Source organism: Nelumbo nucifera, chromosome 1 (genome assembly GCF_055504915.1).
Source record: "Nelumbo nucifera cultivar China Antique chromosome 1, China Antique-T2T, whole genome shotgun sequence".
Taxonomy (NCBI): Eukaryota; Viridiplantae; Streptophyta; class Magnoliopsida; order Proteales; family Nelumbonaceae; genus Nelumbo; species Nelumbo nucifera.
This window is the reverse complement of record NC_142649.1, coordinates 122,830,994-122,850,121: the sequence shown is the minus strand read 5'-3', so window position 1 is coordinate 122,850,121 and position 19,128 is coordinate 122,830,994. Positions and strand designations below refer to the sequence as shown.

The window sequence follows — 19,128 nt, the reverse complement described above, 5'->3', positions numbered from 1 at the left end:
CATTAAACAAGGGTACTGTCAGAAACAAGGTCACATACGAGTATTGAATCACGATCACAATCACGAAAACCTTGATTCAACGATATGCAAGACAAAGTTGTGCCACAAGGCCTTTCTAAATGTGACCAGGTTGCATTTACAACTCCTAGCTGCAAAGCTTCTTTGCTAAGTGCAGGGGAAAAAAGGAATATATAGACAAGATGCCATTCATGATGAAATGGAGCTAGCAGGATAATGGACTACGTATATATGAACAATGATCTACTCAAAGCATGATATTTTAAGTATCATCCTACTGCAGAGAAACACAGAAGGGGGGGAGGGGTACAGAACTGAGCTAATTATACTGGCTTAGCCTTGACCTTTCTTTTCCAAATAACTATATCAGTAGTCCATGGAAAGAAATAACTAATAATGACCAACCCCAAGTTCATGAAACCCTTGGACATTTAACCTTAATCCATTTCTTCCATTCAACTTGGACAATGCACATTTGAAGGACATATAAAGAAGCAAGAGAGCTATGAGGAGTTGTGTGACATTTTTGCTGTAATCCAACAATCCGTGCGTTACAACAACACAAGTAGCCAAACTGTACTCAACATAAGGAAAGCAGGGCAGGGTCAACGGGATTAAGGTCCCAGTAACCAAAAATCTGTAAGAGTACTGTCGTTATGTGTATCTTCAATGATAATCATTGTTGCTCATCATCGGGCAGGTCATCACCAAGACTGCGTTGTGCCAGTCTATAATACAAGATACCCATTGTTGCCATGCATGCCCTGCAAAAATTCATGGACTAATAGTCAGCTAAATAACAATGATTCCCTCTGTTTCTGTTGTATATTCTTATTTGTCTTTTCTTTTTCTCCTGTTTTGTGCCCCACAAATGGCAAACACGAACGTGAATGAAGCCAACTGTAGTTGCATCATATAGTTCCAACTAACCAACTAGGAGGATTTTGATCTAGAAGGCAGGGAATGAAAGCTTGTCTCACTCATTCCAATGCATTTCCCTGCTCTCTTTTAAGCATCAATTGTGCTGCAGACTGCAGTATCACTTCAGAAATGCAGATAATCCAATTGGTTTAGCTGGAAGTCTTAAAACTTGATTCCAACCCCTCCCAAGCAAAAAAGATATGAAGCTCAAACAGATGAAAAGAAAAGAAAGTGTAACAACAGTACATGATTGCCATTATGAGGAGGATTTTCCTCGGATCCATCCTTGAAGGCCTTGGATGACGCAACCGGCCTTCTGGAACATCATCTGTGTTATCCTTGCGTGGGGGTGCAGACACTGGTAGAGTTGGCAGTGCACTAGACCAGAAAGGTAGTAAAGCCCTTAGAAACTTATGATGGAAAGGACCTGCAATAAGAATCCTTTTAGTTTCTCAATGCCATACAGATTAAAGCAACTTCCAATGGAAATTCAGCAGGAGGAACCAAGGCATACAATTTTCAACAAGATATAATCAAAAGAAAAATGGGAAACCCAAAGATCATGGTTAATGAAAAAAGAAAATTTTCCTAGAATTATAATTTCGTGCTTGATATTTCAGTTTTTTAAGTCCAATAAATGCATATACTAACCAACTTTTGTTGTATAATAGTTTGGCATTTGAGTTTGTTAAATCAAACACCTATCATTCTGAAAGAGGAGAGTATCTCAAGAGTCAAGATCCACTCAGATTGATGTCTGGAAATCACTCAGCTAGGCACCTAGTTGATTCCAGATAGGATGGCCAACAATTTGGAAAAATCCTCACTGATTTTTTTTCTTTTTGAGGGAAAAAAATTGTACTATACACTAATGATAAATGTAAAAGGTCCATACAAGAACCTTGATCATTTAGTGATCAGCCAACCCAACCAGAACCTTTATCATTTTGTCATTTCTTTTCTTTAGGAGTCCAGGGGACCTCAACATGATATTTTATGATTGAGACATCCATTTTCTGTGCCATTTGCATGAAATCCAAGATTTGACCTTTAGACCCATAGAAAGAGCACTTTGCTAGCCTCTTTGAATAAAGTTTTAGCCTAGGCAAAATCCAGTATACAGGGATGCAACAGAAGCGTGTGGGAACAAAGTTGAAATATTTCTAATACATGAAGAGTTGAAGACAAAAATAGACATGCACTGCCAAATTAAAACACTGGCAATCAGAACAGTTCTGTCCAACATCCTTCAATTTTCTGAAAAAACAAGCTCATCATCAATAATAGGAAGCTCAACTGGAAAACTATATTATTGGATAATCCTGAATTCTAAATCATTCCTCTGAAGTTTATTGTATTCCTTCAATGCCAATCGTTCCAACAAACATCAGAGACCAAAGGTGAATAGTTTCACATTAATTAAGTGAATTTGGATAGATACATCCTTACAGAAAGAAAAATAAAATATCATCGTCTAGACCTTGTCCTAAACTATATGGGATCAGCTAGATGAATCCTGCTTCACCATTCCATTCAGTTCAGTCCCATATTTACTTGTTACTTCCACCCAAGTCCTTCTCAGTCTGCCCCTAGCTCTTCTAGACTAGCTCCCTGTAACAGATCATGTTTTCTAACAGGTGCTATTTGGTCTTCTATGCACATTAACAAACCATCTCAATCTGCTTTCTCTTATTTTATCACTTATTTGAGCTACTCCTAGGTTCCTTTGTATGACTTGATTTCTAACCATGTCCTTTCTAGAAAAAAACGAAGTATAAAAATGAATATAAAAGTGGGTGTTAGAGAGAAAAAAAACTCATTCAGAGACTTCACCCAACAGCTTAAGCTTTTAGGTTGAACGGTTCCTTGAGATGATATTAGAGCCTGTTTGACCAAGTTTGTCATCCCCATAATAATTAATTAAATTTCAGCACAAGGTATGAGTGGCCCCGTGCTTCCACGCTTCAAACCCGATGGGCTTTTACCTGAAGGGGCATGTTAGAGAATAAAAACCTATTAAGGGACCTCACCTAAAAGCTTGCACTTTTAGGTTGAACAGTTTCTTGGGAAGTTGAGAGTGAGTAAAGAAGTATAAGTGAAATAGGGAAATCCCATACTCTATGCAACTTCAGAAATGTTCCCCATGGAAAAAGGAAGTCTAGCAGCATTACAAACATCCCTACTTATAGCTGCTTGAGATTAGCATGGTTTTTCAAATCTTTACAATGGATTGAAAATCAAATTAATTTCACTAAAATCAAGGAACAAGAATATATCGATCTTGTTTTTCACAGTTTCCAGAGGTACCCAAGATTTGTTCCATCACCAACCACATCAAAATTATGTTTGCAAGAATTGCCCTAAAACAAGGTTCATATGATCCAGAAATAGCAGTTATAAAACATGGATGATGTTCTACTAACCCCTTCGAGTGTACTTCTTCTGGGTACCATCTTCATCATCAGCATAATATGAAATTTCAGAATTCTGCCTGTCAACATGGTAAGCACCTTTTCTTGTTGTAGCACCAGGCTGCAATGATTTTTAATCATAGAAGAATGTATCAAACAGCAGTAAGGTATGTATAAACATAAGGAAGAAGTACGTCAAATATAAATATACAATCAGAGAAAGTTCAGGTTAATTATCTATTTCAAATGCAAACGTCCACGTACACCAACAGGACTTGCACTTTTGATGAAGTTTGACTCCAGATCAGATGCAAATTGATTTCCCACTGAACTAGAACCATCTATCTCCACAATATCAGTAGAAGAAAGTTTTGATGAGTCTATTCCAGTTGTAGATGGGTACCCTTCAACCAAGTTTGTCTTCTCAGTTACTGGAGATGTCAAGGCTGGGTCCTTTATGGAATCTAAAGAACTTGAACTATTTTTCTCTCTGCCTCCAGTATGCGTAAGTGGATCAGAAGCAAAAGCAGGAGGAGGAAGGCGGGACCCAGCAGTTGCCAGTGAAACAGGATGATTTCCAAACAAATTCTTTTCCAAACCAGTCTGCATAACAATGGAAGATTAGCCAAAGCATAATCTTTATAAAAATTAAATAATCTTACATGAGCTCCCTTTTACATGTCATGATTGAATAAGCCAAAATTGAAAATTATGCTTCCCTATATATGAAAGTATAAGTCAAAAAAGATCATTAAGCCTTCACTTAATGGGTTAAACAAATTAACTTTTTTTGATGGCCAGTCCAACAAATCAACTTGTAATACTGCTAGATGGACCATTCATCTTATCCACAGTACCTCTGTCCATAAAACATGGCGTGAGAATGGGTATGGGATAAATGCTGAATAACCCAACCTATAAATGTTTTCTGATTATGACTTTTATGATCAAGGACATAAAAATCATTTTGGCCTAGCCCAACATAAACCAATAAACTGGTGTTGTTACAGAAAGCTGCAATTGGAAATTGAAACTTGAACGAATGCAATGCCAGACTAGGTATGTCCCTTTAACCTTGTGAATTGATCAATACAAAATTTTAGTATACAATGATGATATCTTGAGTTTTTAATTGTCATGTGGCATTCTTTCACTCATGATGCTTCCTTTATTGGAGACTCTAATAATGGAATTGATCTAGGTTCTTAATAAAGCTAGCTTGCCTGTTTGGAAATTATATGTTGTTCAACATAAGATGTCAAGATAACCTTACCAAGCTCCCTGTATCCCAAACTTAGGGTTTTGATGGAACCAACTCCTAGACACACTCATACATCTGATCCCTCGTAATATCAGTTGTGGATTAATCTGTAGGTAATGAAAGTTGTGTTTATCTAAGTAAATCATCCAAAATAACCTAATAAAAGTTGGAGTTTCCACATTGCTTCTTGTTCCATCTACATCACTTTTTCTTCCTAACTGTTGTGCCAAGGCCCACCCTCTCTTTTGATCTGTTACCAATCAAAGAAAATGACTTTATGAAATAAAAGGAACTTCATATATGGATACCTACAAAGTTGAACTATTATATGAGTCATATAAGAAGCAGCGGTTTGCATCTACTGTTTGAATTTCCCAACTGACATATGTGCTTGCAAAATACTTCGAAACCCTTGAGAAAGAAGAGGAAAAAACAAATACAGAACCTACTGTGTAAATGACCCATAGTTGCAACAAAAACCACCTCCTGAAATTGACCAAGCCATTTTTTTTGATAAATGAGTGAACATTTTATTAATCCAGCAGATAAGAATTACAGGCAACCCAAGGAAAGGCATGAGAAGCGACCTTCCTTTAAGATTGATCACAGAATTACCTATATAGATAGTAAGTGTCATGTTTTTAATTAAAAAAAAGAGGCACTTTTTATAAATGATATGAGAGAAAAACATGGACCTTACCTGCATAATAGCTTCCTTTAGTTTTGAATGCAGACAGGATCCTGAATCTTTGATGCTTTTAGGAGGCCATATCTGCATTTGACAAAACACCAAATAGAAATGAAGCACATCAAAATCTAACACTACTTGGAAGGAGTAACAATAGCAACAAAAGAAGGTTACTAGAATAGAGCCAACCATGTGAATCAAGTTAATTTTTCAGAAAATAAAGTACATTGCTTATCCCATTTAGTTAATAAAATACATCGTTATCTTACATGATCATTTATTCTTTGATTAGGAGGTAATCTGTTTGTCTTGTGGCATAATATTTATTATCCTATGTACCTAATAAACAAGTTAAAATAATGATGAAACATCAGAAGATGGCCTGATTTATTTGCGACATAACACAACATCTACAACAAATGAGAAATTAATCATTTTGAGTTTAAAACCTAAGCCACTTAATATAGTTTTCACACAAAATCCCCCCCCTCCCCCACTCACTGATTAAGAAACATGCTTTATTTTCTTTTTCATCTGATAAATAAGAGTAATGTATTAATATAAGTAAAAGGAGCCAAAACCATGTAATGCAAAGTAAAGAGAAATGTATGCTTTTGGTTACTTCAAGAAAGTCTGGTATCAGACTTTATGCGTTTGCAACCTCAATACAAGGGTATATTCCTTCAGGCCTCAAGATGTATGATTTTCCAGCCTTGGCACAGGTATACTCCCTCAGCCTGTTGAAACACATTTCTGATGTCTTTCTCTCCATCTGTTATAATGTTTCTAAAGCTAGAGAAAACATACACTATAATGGTTGGGGAAAAAACCCTTCTAGGAGATTTGAATTGCTATAGAACATTGGCAGTTTGGAGTATGACATTTAACAACAGTATCACGAAAAGGAAGTGGTATCTGACATCATCTACTTCAACAACCAAGATAGGTGTAGTTCCCCTTTTTCCTTCACAAATACTATTTAAAGAAGATCAGGTATTCTTTCTTGTCCCCAAAAGCATTTATAATGTGCCTGAAGGACAAGGAAATTATGATGCCTAGAAATATATACTGAGATGGAGACAGATTTGGAAAACAGGGATACAACTCTCTATTTCCTAAAATACCAGGTATGGATGTGGTACAGTATCCCTTACAAAGTTGTGAATAGAGTACATCCCATTTTTGATAAAGGAGGCATACCCCTAGTGGATAAGCCAACAACAATGTTTTGAAAAGATAGGCACCCCTATGCACTTGTGTACCTTTTTTTTTGATAAATAACAGAAACTTTTATTAAGAATGAGATTAAAAGAGAAAGATACAACAGGACGGAGTGGTAAAATCTCTTAACCCTCCCTGTAAGTTTACTTCATATTACAACACTTCCCAGAAAGGATTAGCTCTTCCCACCCCTTGCTTGGCCAAAGAGTCTGCCAAAGAATTGGCACACCTCTTAGTCCACTGAAACTGAACTTCCATGTTTTGAGACAGATGTTTAAATTTCTTTTTCTCATTTAAGTATTTCCACAAACTGAAATCTTCCTTTTGCAGCCAACTAATAACCAGCCTAGAGCCACCTTCCACCACCAGTTTTCTGATATTCAGCTGCTGGGCTCTTTTAATCCCTTCCAAGACTGCCAATATTCCAGCCCTCAGAGAATCCCCCCATCCAATAGGACCCGAATACATGGCAATAATTTGACCTTCTTCATCCCTGAACGCTCCACCTATACCTTAAGGGCCTGGGTTTCCTTTGCTGCTTCCATCAAAGTTCAATTTAGTGTAACCCATGGTTGGAGGAGCCCAAACTGGAGAAGGGGTAGTTTTTGAGGGAGCTGACCAAGCCACTTCTTTCCAGTTCTTGATGATATCTCCTGCTGTGTAATCTTCAAAAAGCTCTAAGGTCTTAACCCAATGAGCCACCCTAAGAGAAATTAATTCAATGATGGCTTCCTTATTTCTTTCTTTTTCATGGAAGATTCTTTGATTTCTTTCCTCCCACACTGTCCAGCATATAGCTGCTCTTGCACATCTCCACAGAAATTTACCTCTCTTTTTTAACCCTCTCACTAATGTAATGCTGAACAAGCTCTGCACATTTGAAGGGGTGGACCACCTACAACCAAAAAGAGAAAAAAAAAAGCACCAGATTTCTGATACAAAAGGGAAGGATACCAATAAGTGATAGCAGCTCTCACCATTCTCCTTACATAGGATGCACCAATGCAAGGACAAACACCAATTAGGCCTTTTCCTTTGAAGCCACAAGTGTTACACTTTTCTAGGAATGCTTTCCAGCAGAAAGCACACACTCTGGGAGGAATTAGTCTACCCCAAATTTCCAAGACTGGGAAAGGGTGTCCAAAAGCCGGTGGGGAATGGGCTAACTCTTTGAAAAAGGAAAAACAAAAGAAGACACCCGAGGGAGAAGAAACCCAAATCCTACTATCCCTTCTAGAGGGATCAATAACCACCTCATCCAGGATCTTAAGCAAATCAGAAATGGTGTCAACTTAGAATCTCTAAGAGCCCTTCTAAAACCCAGGTTCCAATCAAGAGCAGAATTAGTAGGGGATAAAAAGGTGGATACTAGCTCATTTTTAAAACTCGAGAGGGAATACAAAGATGGAAATTGCTCTTTCAAGGGTGAGTTTCCCACCCAAAAATGTTACCAAAATTTCACAGAATTACTAGAACAAAGGTCATACCTGATGAGAGGAAGGAATGAGAGAAGAATGACATGGATGGACTTCCAAGGGGAAGCTCTTGTAGCCCTAGATGAGACTCCTGCATCCCAGCCGTTTGCCACTTGCCCATGGACACTTAGAATTACTTGAGCCAACAAATTATCCCTTTCCTTTGCCAATCTCCATAGCCATTTCCCAAATAAAGCTTCATTCTTCTTCTGTAAGTTACCCAATCCAAGCCATCCATCACTTTTAGCTTTGGTAACTACATCCCACCTAACTCTATGGTCCCTTTTTTCCTCCCCCTGTTCCCATAGGAAGTCCCTCATTAGTTTTTCCAAAACCCCGCACACTCCCTCAGGAATCTTAAACATAGACAAAAAGCAAACATGGAGATTAGCCAATGTTGACTTAATTAGAGTTATCCTACCACCCAAAGATAGGTAGTTTTTCTTCCAAGAAGCTAACCTTTTTGTGAATCTATCAATCACCGGATTCCAAAAGCTCCTTTTGCTCAGATTATCCCTTAGTGGAAGTTCCAAATATTTCAATGGCCACTGTGCAATCTCACACCCCAAAATTTGAGCCCTTTCTTCCACTTCTTGCAAACTCATATTGATGCCAATCACACAACTCTTATCAAAATTAACTTTGAAGTTAGTCACTTGTTCAAACACATTGATCACCTGCTTAAGATTACTAACCCACCTAGATCTCATCCCCGCCACAAGAAAGAATTGTATCATCTGCAAATTGTAAATGAGTGACTGGAACACTATCCCTTCCAATTCTCCAACCTCTCACCAAATTCCTAGAATCTGCCCTCTCAATAAGTCTTCCCAGGACTTCAGCAATCAGGGTAAATAAGAAGGGGGGAAAGGGGGTCCCCTTGCCTAATACCCTTAGTAGCCGGAAAGTAGTCTACCACCTTACCACTCACCAAATATGCACTTGTGTACTTTAATAGGGGAGGCTTTTGTCTTCTCATAAGGAATGTGACCTAATTAACCCTCCATATAATATACTTATATCATGCTTCTATACCTGTTATTTTAAGCCAAGTGTAACTTTTCAAAACATGCATTACCAAATATAATTAAATTTTTAACATATACAAATTTTTTATAGTATAATTTGTTAAATGGAATATTTTACAAGGTGTTTAAGTGTTAATGCGCTTGAGAATATATAGAAGTGTATGTGCAGTATCTGTTGTCATATTGGGTATGTATCGTATCTGATTACACATTACAGTACACTATGCATGTACATACATTTAAATAGTGAACAAACTATTACTAGTTTGCTTACTGCTATTTGAAGACAAAGAAGCCTATGATTTTTTTCAGATTGGTGGGTCTCAAATGGCTAGCTTCTAATGGACCAATAGACATGCTTCTCCAATGAAGTCAACTGGACTTGGATCCAGGTGCTGCCTGTTCCTGGAAGTCATCGTTCATGCAATGGGGAGATCTGGGAGGAGAGACAAAAATGTATCTTTGAAGGGAACAATTCTCCCTTTGGAACCTAGAAATCCTCAAGAGTTCATTAAAACTTAAAACTGTAATGTGGCCACAGTAAATAAAGATTAGATCCAAAGTGTATTCTAAGGGAATAAAAGATATAGTGAGGGATTTCTAATGCAGTATACTGAACTAGACTGGATACTTCATGAAAACATTTATTTACATCAAGGTTGTTCTATTGATGATTAATAGGAATTGGAGCTTAGACTCTTCTGATCATTACAGATGCCACTAGGACCCATGGCTATATGTTTGACTGTGCAAATTTTCAGGAAAAAGCAAAAGGAAAGCTAACCTAGATTCGGCTATGGGCATTTATGCAGCCATTTTCTGATTACTACACTAATGTGTTGTTCTTTTTTCTCCATTCCGTTCATCCATAGCATGGGAGTCTTGCAAGACTACAACAAGATATCTTTTAAATGACCTTAAGTTGTAGAACAGTAGAATTTTCCAAATTCTTGTCCTTTTGCACCTCAATTCAAATACAAAACTGAATCATTGACTTATTGTGATATTCCAGTACATCAAAGGTTCTACATAAAAGAGGTAAAAGTTTAGCAATTGATGGGTTGGCAAGCTGTTCAAGAAAAACATTAATCATCATAGATTACAAAGCCCATTCAGAGTCACTATTGTCAATGGAAGAACATTTTAAAAACTATGATATACTTGCACTTTGATTGGATTCAGTCACTTCTCTCTGCCTTTGATTCATCAAGAATACAAAAAGATGCCATGGGTAGCACACATGTACACACGCAAAGTAGAAACCTTGTCAAACTTGTATAAATGGATCTTACCGAAGTGGAACACAAGGGACACACATATCCCGCTGGTGCAGTATGTGAAGGAAAACTTTTAATGTGGGATACCAGGCAGTTTGTGTGTATGATATCTGACAAAAAGCAGAGAATAAGCCATGAAGAAAGTATAAGTTCAGACTAGACTTGCAACAATAATTACAAGAGGCAGTAAATAAAGTTGTGTGATAGCATACGCAAGCAACCCAATCGAGTAGTCTGAGGATCATTTCCATCTTCAAGCGCAGCATGACATAGGCAGCAAGTAGGAGGCCAATCATATTCCCCATCTATTACCCAGTCGGAGTAAGTGCGAACCTTAAGGAAAACGAGAATGTAAGTATATGTGTATAAAGAAATACCTATGCAGTAAATCTCTCATAAATTGAAAAGGAAAATAAATGAAAACTCAAGTTTCTGCAACATTTGATGTCTCCACAGCAGTTTTCTCAGAAGAAGGTTTTCTTAAGGGAAAAAAAAAAATCAAGAGATAACAAATATTTTGAGCTTCCCTTAATTCCTTCCATAAATGATATCAAATGACGAAAAAAGAATGAAATCAAGCATACAATACAACCATACAGGTCAAATAAATAATTAGTAATAATGTATTTCAAGTAAAAAATCACTAGAAGCATCATCAAGAACTTGAGTATCTGATTTAAATGGAATATGGCTGGTTTAAACTTAGACAATGACCCAGAAGCCAGAGCAGAGAGATTAGTCAAGCTATTTTTCCTTTTCCTTCTTTTCTTTTTTTCATCGGTAATCAGCCAGTCAAGCTTTGTTAATGCAGCGATATATATTATTAAACTTTTGGTCAAAGTTGTTAAAGTAAATGATACAAAGCCTCCTAGTGGACTAGGAAGGTGGATCTCAAAGTCGCTTATTCTCCTCTTAATATTCTAGGGTGAAAGTTTGATTTCTTCAATATAGTGGTATTATGGAATTTAACTTTGCCAGTTATTTTCTTGCTATCTTGGTCTCACGAGGGATGCATTTTTTCATGGAGTGGAGTTCAAGATCTCTATGGTTTTTTTTCACAATTTGGTCACTCAAAGGAACTCAAAGAAAACATTTTTAAGTTGGATGTCCATTTGGAGTGGTGGGGTGCAAAGAAGCTTCTGCATAGGATGACTTTCTTCTATGTTTTATTGGTAATTGATCAAAACGTTTTTAACAAAAGAATGAGAGGTAAAGTGCAACCAAGAAAAAAGGCCTTAACCTATCCCAATCAAATACAGAAAATAAAATCCAGCCTCTTGGTGGCTCATTCCAGAATCATTGTTAGTACTTTCCTTTAAAATAATCAATTAGCAAGGGGATATGATCCCCAATACAAGCCTTGTCTGCCAGCACCTTCTCTAGCAAGTCAATCAGCTAGAAAATATGCAGACATTTGCATTTAAATGAATGAAGAGTGCAAACTTCTAGCCAACAGTCTTGCTGCTTTTATTTGAGGATGATGCTGCCGAAGATCCATTCTTGAATTTCTCATCCACCTGATGATAAATCACTCCATCTCATGTGTGCAAAACTATCAAAGCAATAACTACCAAAATTTAAACTCATGCTGCCAAGTGAAGGTACCATCCAATTCTGAACCCTTAAGTTATTGTACAAGATAAGAATGCAACAATCATCCAAGTTCCAAGGGTCTTGCTTCTCTTATTTGTACTCTTTTATTCATTTGCTATATTCCTTTGATGTTCTCCTCTTTATTCAATCTTTCCGTAATAGAGTTGCTTTCTAATACATCCTATCTTCTTCCCTTTCAGTCTTAATTAACGAAAAAAGCTTAACAAGTAAACCATTTCTTCAAATATCAACAAAAGTGTCGCCAAATAAACCATTCTGTAAAAGCATACAACCAAAGTAAACCATTGTTTCTGCAGCACTAAAGTCCGTGAGTGTAAGGCATTAATAATTTACATTATGCTACTTTGACAAAATGGTAAACGTGTTGTATATGTAAGAAACTCACAAATAATTTTGTTTATCTAACAAACTAGTTATTCTTTCAAATTAAGAAATTTTAGGCTCCCTTGGATGTCCAACTTGCAAGCATTTAAATATGGATCTAATGCATTAAGAAGTCCCAATTTACTAGTAAATAGCCAAAACAGTCTAATAATGTGGATAGTTTTAGCATAGTTCCTTAAATATGCAATCTAGCAGTTATAATATACTTGGGTATCTAATCCTAATCCTACAAATCAAACATTGATCTCGATTACATTGTATGCATGAACCGCTGGGATGTGCTACCTCCAGGTTTGTGTAGCACTTTGATCCAATATTTTACGAAAAAAAAAATCTGTTCCAGCCAAAGCTTCTTAGATTAACTTCTGTTTCGAGTCCTCATTCCAGAATGGGTTTCTAGGCAAGTTATTTATCGGGTTTCTGTTATTCTATCCTAATGTCTCCTTTCATTTCTTTGCATCACACTATTGATGGAGTCTGTGTTTCTTCCAATATCCTCTCTTTATTCCTCTTAATAAATGTCATTTTCACCTACGAAAAAACAACCTAATTATGCTTTTTTATTGTTGAAAGCTAGCATTCTTGTAGAAGAAAATAAATAAATTTGTGAAAGAGCAATTTCCAATAGGAAACATGTATAATACAGCTAGATGTTTCCACATATTGCAGAACCTAAGTATTACACAAAGGATAAGTACATAGACTGAGAAATAACAAGGAGTGAAAGGAGTATAAATGGTTACCACACATATTTGGTGCTCTGGAAAACAAATGCATTCTCCACAAACAGGAACCTTATGCACGAAGCAGTAAAGCTTGGTCGCCTGAATCCAGAACATCACCAGTCTTAGTCCTTGGACAATGTAGACAATTATTGCATGCAAATTCAAGATGAACGTAATGCAACTAACAAAAACTTTTAGAACCAATACGTTACGTAGTTCAAACCTCACTTCATTATAAAAAGTCAACCATGAAAAGGAAGAGCTAAATAACGAAACTTTGAGAAATTAGAACATTTAAACGTTCCAATCAGGTGATTCTGGGACGAAGCACATGGCCAGGATCAAACAGACGATCTAGCAACTAAAATGGCAAATACTAGAACCATACTGTATCGAGCTCAATGCAGTGTTATTTGGGTCTTCCAAGTAATACATTTTTATCCTTTCTATGTTTTACGTTTTTCTCTTTTTCCCTTTTTCTTACATGGGGGTATTAAGTAGCAATCAAACGATATATATGCTAATATTCTAACCAATTATAAAAATCTCAGAAATTTTCCTTTTTCGTTCTTAATTCGACATCGCGTAAAGACTATGAAGAATTACGCATGCGCAGAACGGGACTGTCGTAGTGAATTGAACAACGTAGAAGGACGTGAAAAGAGAGAGAGAAAAAAAAAAGTTAACATAAGATAAAATCGATGATTTCTGTAAAATAATTCGAGATTGGAATGTGAAGTAAAATAAGGGATCCAATGGATAATAGAAGAGGCGTACCTTGCGGCATTTACAGACAACCATCGCATCGGCAGGTCAGCTCCCCCAACCGAAGAAATTGAAAATTGACAACTGAGAAAACAAGGATTTCTCTGTTAAGAAGATGAGAGACAGATCTGCGTGCAGAGCTGCAGATCAATAGCTTCTGCTCGATAAAAGTCGGGAGAGAGAATGAGAGAGATCTGAAGGAAAGAACGAGAACTGGATCGGTGGTCTGTTCCCGGTTTTGGTGGAATTTCGGGAGAGATATTATAATAGAACTGGGGGTTTTTATGCTGTGCATTTTAATACATCAAACCGCGATCTGGCCCGACCGCAGGTGGCCCGGTATTATATATTTTGGGAAAATTCTCGATCACTACCTGTATTTTGGTTCGAGTGATAATTTAATCCCTAAATTTTAAAATGCGAAAATCCAATACCCGAACTTTTGAACCCGACGTTAAATAATATGTAAAATGACATAAATGTCTTTCAAATATCGTCTAATTTTCTTTATTAATTAGTTATATGCATTGGTTCTAATATGCGGAAGATGACACCGAAAAATTAAACATTGTCGGAAAATTGTTCGGAGAACGTCATGAAAGGCTTGATCGAGACGAATTCCTCACTCACATCTAATTTTGGACTTTGACGAGAAGTTTATCTTCCCCTTCTTCTACCTCAACCATTTGACCTTATCAAGCATACTCCGAACAACAATCGTAGCAACTCTACTTTGTTGGGATTTCTTTCCCCAATTCTGTTACAAGCTCAGTTGTGCCTCTTGAATCAGAGCCAGACTCACATGAGAAGTCGGCTTCAAGAACTAGAGAAGGAGACACGGTTGGTGATTATCAACAGTGGGTGGAGCGAAACTATATAGGGCTTGATCCAAAATCAGAAGCCTCTCTCACCTTCAACCTCTTTGTCTCCTCGTCTCAGGTTCGCCGAAGGAAACACAGACGCTGCTACGACAACTCTGTCCCGCCTGAATCAGGTCTCCAACGTGCAAGGCGATCCAGAGCAGAGATTGATGGCGTATATGGTATCTGCTATCCGGTCCCGCACGAACCCAACCAAGAATCCTCCCCTAGAGCTGTTCAGTGATGAGCACATGATGACGACGCAGATGCGATACGAGACATCCCCTGTTTTAAGCTTGGATTCATCGCACATTAACAGTGCCAGCTACCAACAACGGTGATGATGGGCGGTGATTAGGCTCGACCTGATAAATAGAGGACACGTGGGTGTAGACTGTCAACTCGACGATGACTCAGTGGTATGCCCACCTCGGCAAGGCAAATCACTTCGGAGTCCCAGCCACCTCGGAAAACACCGAATTTCGGGGACCTCGGATGGTCGAGATATCGGAGCGGAACGGACTCCCACTTATCCAGCCCGAAGATCTCAGAAAGGCTCCATGAGGCCCACGACAACTTAACTATATAAGAGCACTCACCCCATAGTAGAAGTTACGTGCAATTAAGTGCATTCTAGCTCTCTCATTTCTTAAGTTCTCAGCTCACATATTACAGTTATTGACTTAAGCATCGAAGCGACCTTGCCGGGTTAGCCACCCTGGGTTCTTTGATTCCCCTTTTTGTACAGTTCGAGTGATGTACTTGTCAACAGACGTCTGAGCTGCCCTATAGCTAGGAACATCCAGATCGCACACCATCAATTGGCATCGTCTGTGGGAAACGATCGAAAGGTCATTTCACATATCATCTTCTATTTACCTAATCTCAATAATGATAGCATCTTCCACCAGCACCGAAAAAGGTATCGACGTGAATGCCACCGGGGGGCAAGATCAACAGACAACTCTTCCCTAAGGTTCCTCGGTGACCATCAGACAGTTCACCATCCCCCTCACAGCCTCGGGGATCCCATCACTGTTTGTACCACAAACCACCCCACAGGTGAATGTCCCGCTCCCCGAGGTGAATACCACCTTCTCGGAGCCCTCTGTGATTCCACCTGGGGTCAGGCATTCCCAGTTCAATGATCTCATTCAGAGTGTATGGACGATGCTGATCCAAATGCAACAGATCCACTAGTTTCAACAGTTCTAGCAACACTACTTTTACCAGCAGTACCAACAGTAGTTTCCACCGTTGCAGCCAAACCAACAGCAGATTCCGCATCAACATGCAGGTCAGTACCAAGGGCAAAATCAGAACCAGCACCAGTACAGGGCCCACTTGAATGTCCCCCAATCTCCCCATCGGGGTGAGAGGACCTCGCAGGTACCGGTCCCTCCCAAGGGCCAGACCCCACCTCGGGGTCGGACGAACGAACAACATACTCCCCCAGTCTCTCAAGGGGGAACCCAAAGGACAGGCACGAAGTCAGCCAACCAGAGAGGGCTAATCAACAGCAGCATTCGCGGCCGGAGAACAATGATCGTCAGCTCGGGGCCTGAGGTGTGGGCTCAAGGTGAGACCCCTCGGCACCCCGCAACAACCAACATCGGTCTCACGACGAAGAAGAAGCGGGAAGAAGGACCCCTGATCCACCTCACCCCAGCATTTAGAGAAAAATAGAAATACCCAACAACACCGAAGTTGGTAGCACAAACGCAGAGCCAGGGAAGAAGTAGCAACGGTGGCGTCGCAAAACTCACCGTTCCTCAGCCAGGAACAGCCCACTAGTGAACCGCAACCAACCGGTGGAACGAAGCAAAGAAAGAGAAGAGGTAAGCTCGGTGGCTACGAGAATGGCGCCTGCTCTGTTAAGCCGGCCATCCCCCCTATCACCTGAGCTCCTAGCGGCCCCAATGCCGAAGGACTTTAAAGTACCACCATTGGACAAGTACAACGGATCTTTCGACCCCAATGATCATGTGGACGCCTTCCAGTCCCAGATGCATATTGTCGGGGCTGACGAAGCTTGTATGTGCGTGGCTTTCTTCACCACCTTCAGAGGCGTAGTCCGGACCTAGTACAAGAACCTCACGCCGGGATCCATCAAAAGTTGGGCGCAGTTCGTAGACATGTCCACGGCCCACTTCATCACCAGTAAGAAGTGTCCGAAGTCGTAGGAGAACCTTCCAAACATGGTGCAAAGGGAAGGAGAGTCGATCCGAAGCTATATCAAACGTTTCAATGAAACGTGTTTGCAGATATTGGACCTCGACCCAGCAGTGCGCCTCACCGCAGCTCGAAAGGGAATCACTCATAAGGCTTTCAAGTGGTATGTCGTAGCGAACAAGCCAAGGACCATCACCGAGTTCCTAAAGCTGGCCAATCACTTCATAAGCACTGAACAAGCCAAGGACCATCACGGCAGCACGCACCGCGCACATGTCCGGCACCGCACGACAGCGGCACCATGAGCCGCGCGCACGCACTGCGCGGCAGCAGCACTGCATGCATGCACTCGGCAGCAGCAGCAGAGCGGGGCCCACACGACAACTCATAGGGGTGGTCCCACCCTTATCTTGACACGTCAAGCCAACTCGCCGCCAGCTTATCTTATCCCTTATCCCTTATCTCATCTTATCCTTATATTATTTTATCTTCTTAAGTAAGAGTTGTGTTACCCTTAGGAGTTTTAGTTTGAGTAGGTAATTAGGAGTTTTAGTTTGAGTAGGTAATTAGGAGTTTTAGTTTGAATAGGTAATTAGGAGTTTTAGTTTGAGTTGGATTACCCTAGCCTAGCCGAATCCAACAAGGAATTCCCTTCTGTAATCTCCTATTTAAGGAGCCACGAATTGAAATAAAGCATTCAGTTTTCCAGTCAAGAAAAGAGTGAGGAGAGTTCAGGTGGTCTCTTGGACAAATCACCCATTCAGTTTCCGCAATAGGGTCTGCACGCAAGGGAAGGCGCAAGGGAAAGCAGGGCTTTCTCACCGTGGACCGACTCGTGACGAGATCCTACACGTGGGACCATAACAGAAGAGAACCCACCAAAGCGACCTCGGATAGAAGAGCCCATCTACTTCACCGAGGACGATGCTTATGGGATTCAGTACCCTCATGACGATGCCCTTATCATGAAGCTCATCATCAACGACTTCGAAGTGAAGCAGATCTTGGTGGACTTAGGCAGTTCGACCGACATCCTCTTCAAAGGGACCCTCGACAAGTTACAACTGCAGCAAAGCAATTTGAAGCCGGCGAATACCCCTCTAGTAGGGTTCAGTGGAGAAGAAGTCAGACCTCTTGACCGGATCACAGTACTAGTGGAGGCGAGCACGTGGCCGAACATCGTGTTGTTCGAGCATACCTTCCTGGTGGTCGCGACTCCGTCCCCCTACAACGTGATCACAGGTCGGCCCATCACGCACGTCTTACGTGCGATAGTATCAACCTACTATCTGGCTATGAAGTTCCCAACAGATTACGAAGTAGGGGTTGTACGAGGCAATCAACTCGAGTCCTGTAAGTGCAACGTGGCTGCCCTAAAGGGAAAAGCGAAGCTAGCGGAAGACGTTGAACTAGAGCAACCAGCAGACTACATCGAGGAATGAGCTACCCCGATGGAGGAGACAATCCACATACCGGTTTCTGAGACCGAGCCGACCTAGACTCTCCAGATCGATGCCCTGATAAGCAAACCGCTCTGGACACAACTAGTAAGTTTCTTACTCAATAACTTAGATTTTTTTGCCTGGTCCACGTAGAAATGTCCGAAATTGACCCTAGAGTGATAACTCACAAATTAAATGTGGACCCTTTAGTCAGGCCAGTTAGACAAAGAAAACGCTACCTCGCCCTGGAGCAGTGGAGGGTAGTCGATGAGGAGGTCGGGAAGCTCCTTACCGCAAACTTTGTCAGGGAGGTCCATTACCTGAGTTGGGTCGCCAACCCCGTGCTGGTGAAGAAGGCCAACGGCAAGTGGTGCATGTGTGTCAACTACACCGACCTAAACAGAGCCTGGCCGAAGGATTACTTCCCCCTGCCTAGAATAGATCGCTTGGTAGATGCAACCTCGGGGCATGAGTTGCTAAGTTTCATGGACGCCTACTCTAGCTACAACCAGATTAGGATGAACATAGTCGACCAGGGCAAAACTGCTTTTATAACCGAACTCGAGTTGTACTATTATAAAGCGATGCCCTTTGGTTTGAAAAACGCTAGAGCAACTTTCCAATGACTTGTAAATAAGATCTTTGAGCCTTTGTTTGGCAATAAAATGGATTGTTACGTTGATGACATGGTTGTGAAGACCCAGTTTTCTAATTCTTTAATTGATGATTTAAATGTTGGTTTTCAAATTCTAAGGAAGTATAATATGAAGCTAAATCCGAACAAGTGTGTCTTCGGGGTCACGTCGGGAAAGTTCCTCGGTTACATAGTAAACCAACGTGGCATCGAAGCCAATCCGGATAAAATT

At 40.0% G+C, this 19,128-nt stretch overlaps 1 protein-coding gene across 2 annotated transcripts; it reads right to left on the bottom strand.

Moving 5' to 3' along the window:
- Window positions 1-333: 333 nt before the first annotated feature.
- Window positions 334-14,917, bottom strand: LOC104611624 (uncharacterized). 2 transcript variants are annotated; one of them, XM_010278761.2, is made up of 10 exons: window positions 14,700-14,917; window positions 13,801-13,872; window positions 13,042-13,122; window positions 10,513-10,633; window positions 10,316-10,410; window positions 5,312-5,383; window positions 3,615-3,953; window positions 3,363-3,471; window positions 1,186-1,366; window positions 334-782 (listed from the first exon to the last, which is right to left on the bottom strand). In XM_010278761.2, the coding sequence occupies exons 2-10, from the start codon at window positions 13,822-13,824 to the stop codon at window positions 695-697; spliced, it is 1,110 nt and encodes a 369-aa protein (XP_010277063.1). In that variant the 5' UTR covers window positions 13,825-13,872; window positions 14,700-14,917; the 3' UTR covers window positions 334-694. The 2 variants fall into 2 exon arrangements, with proteins under 2 accessions (XP_010277063.1, XP_010277062.1); XM_010278760.3 differs by lacking the exon at window positions 14,700-14,917 and having other exon boundaries at window positions 13,801-14,061.
- Between the last annotated feature and the right edge of the window lie 4,211 nt (window positions 14,918-19,128).

What these genes read in the sequence shown, in the direction of transcription:
- LOC104611624 (XM_010278761.2), bottom strand. Translation starts at nt 13,824, where the DNA reads ATGGTTGTCTGTAAATGCCGCAAG. An exon ending in GAAGAAGTACACTCGAAGGG is followed by an intron (nt 1,367 to 3,362) that starts GTTAGTAGAACA and finishes TTCTTATTGCAG; the next exon opens with GTCCTTTCCATCATAAGTTT. An exon ending in CTCCTCATAATGGCAATCAT is followed by an intron (nt 783 to 1,185) that starts GTACTGTTGTTA and finishes GAATTTTTGCAG; the next exon opens with GGCATGCATGGCAACAATGG.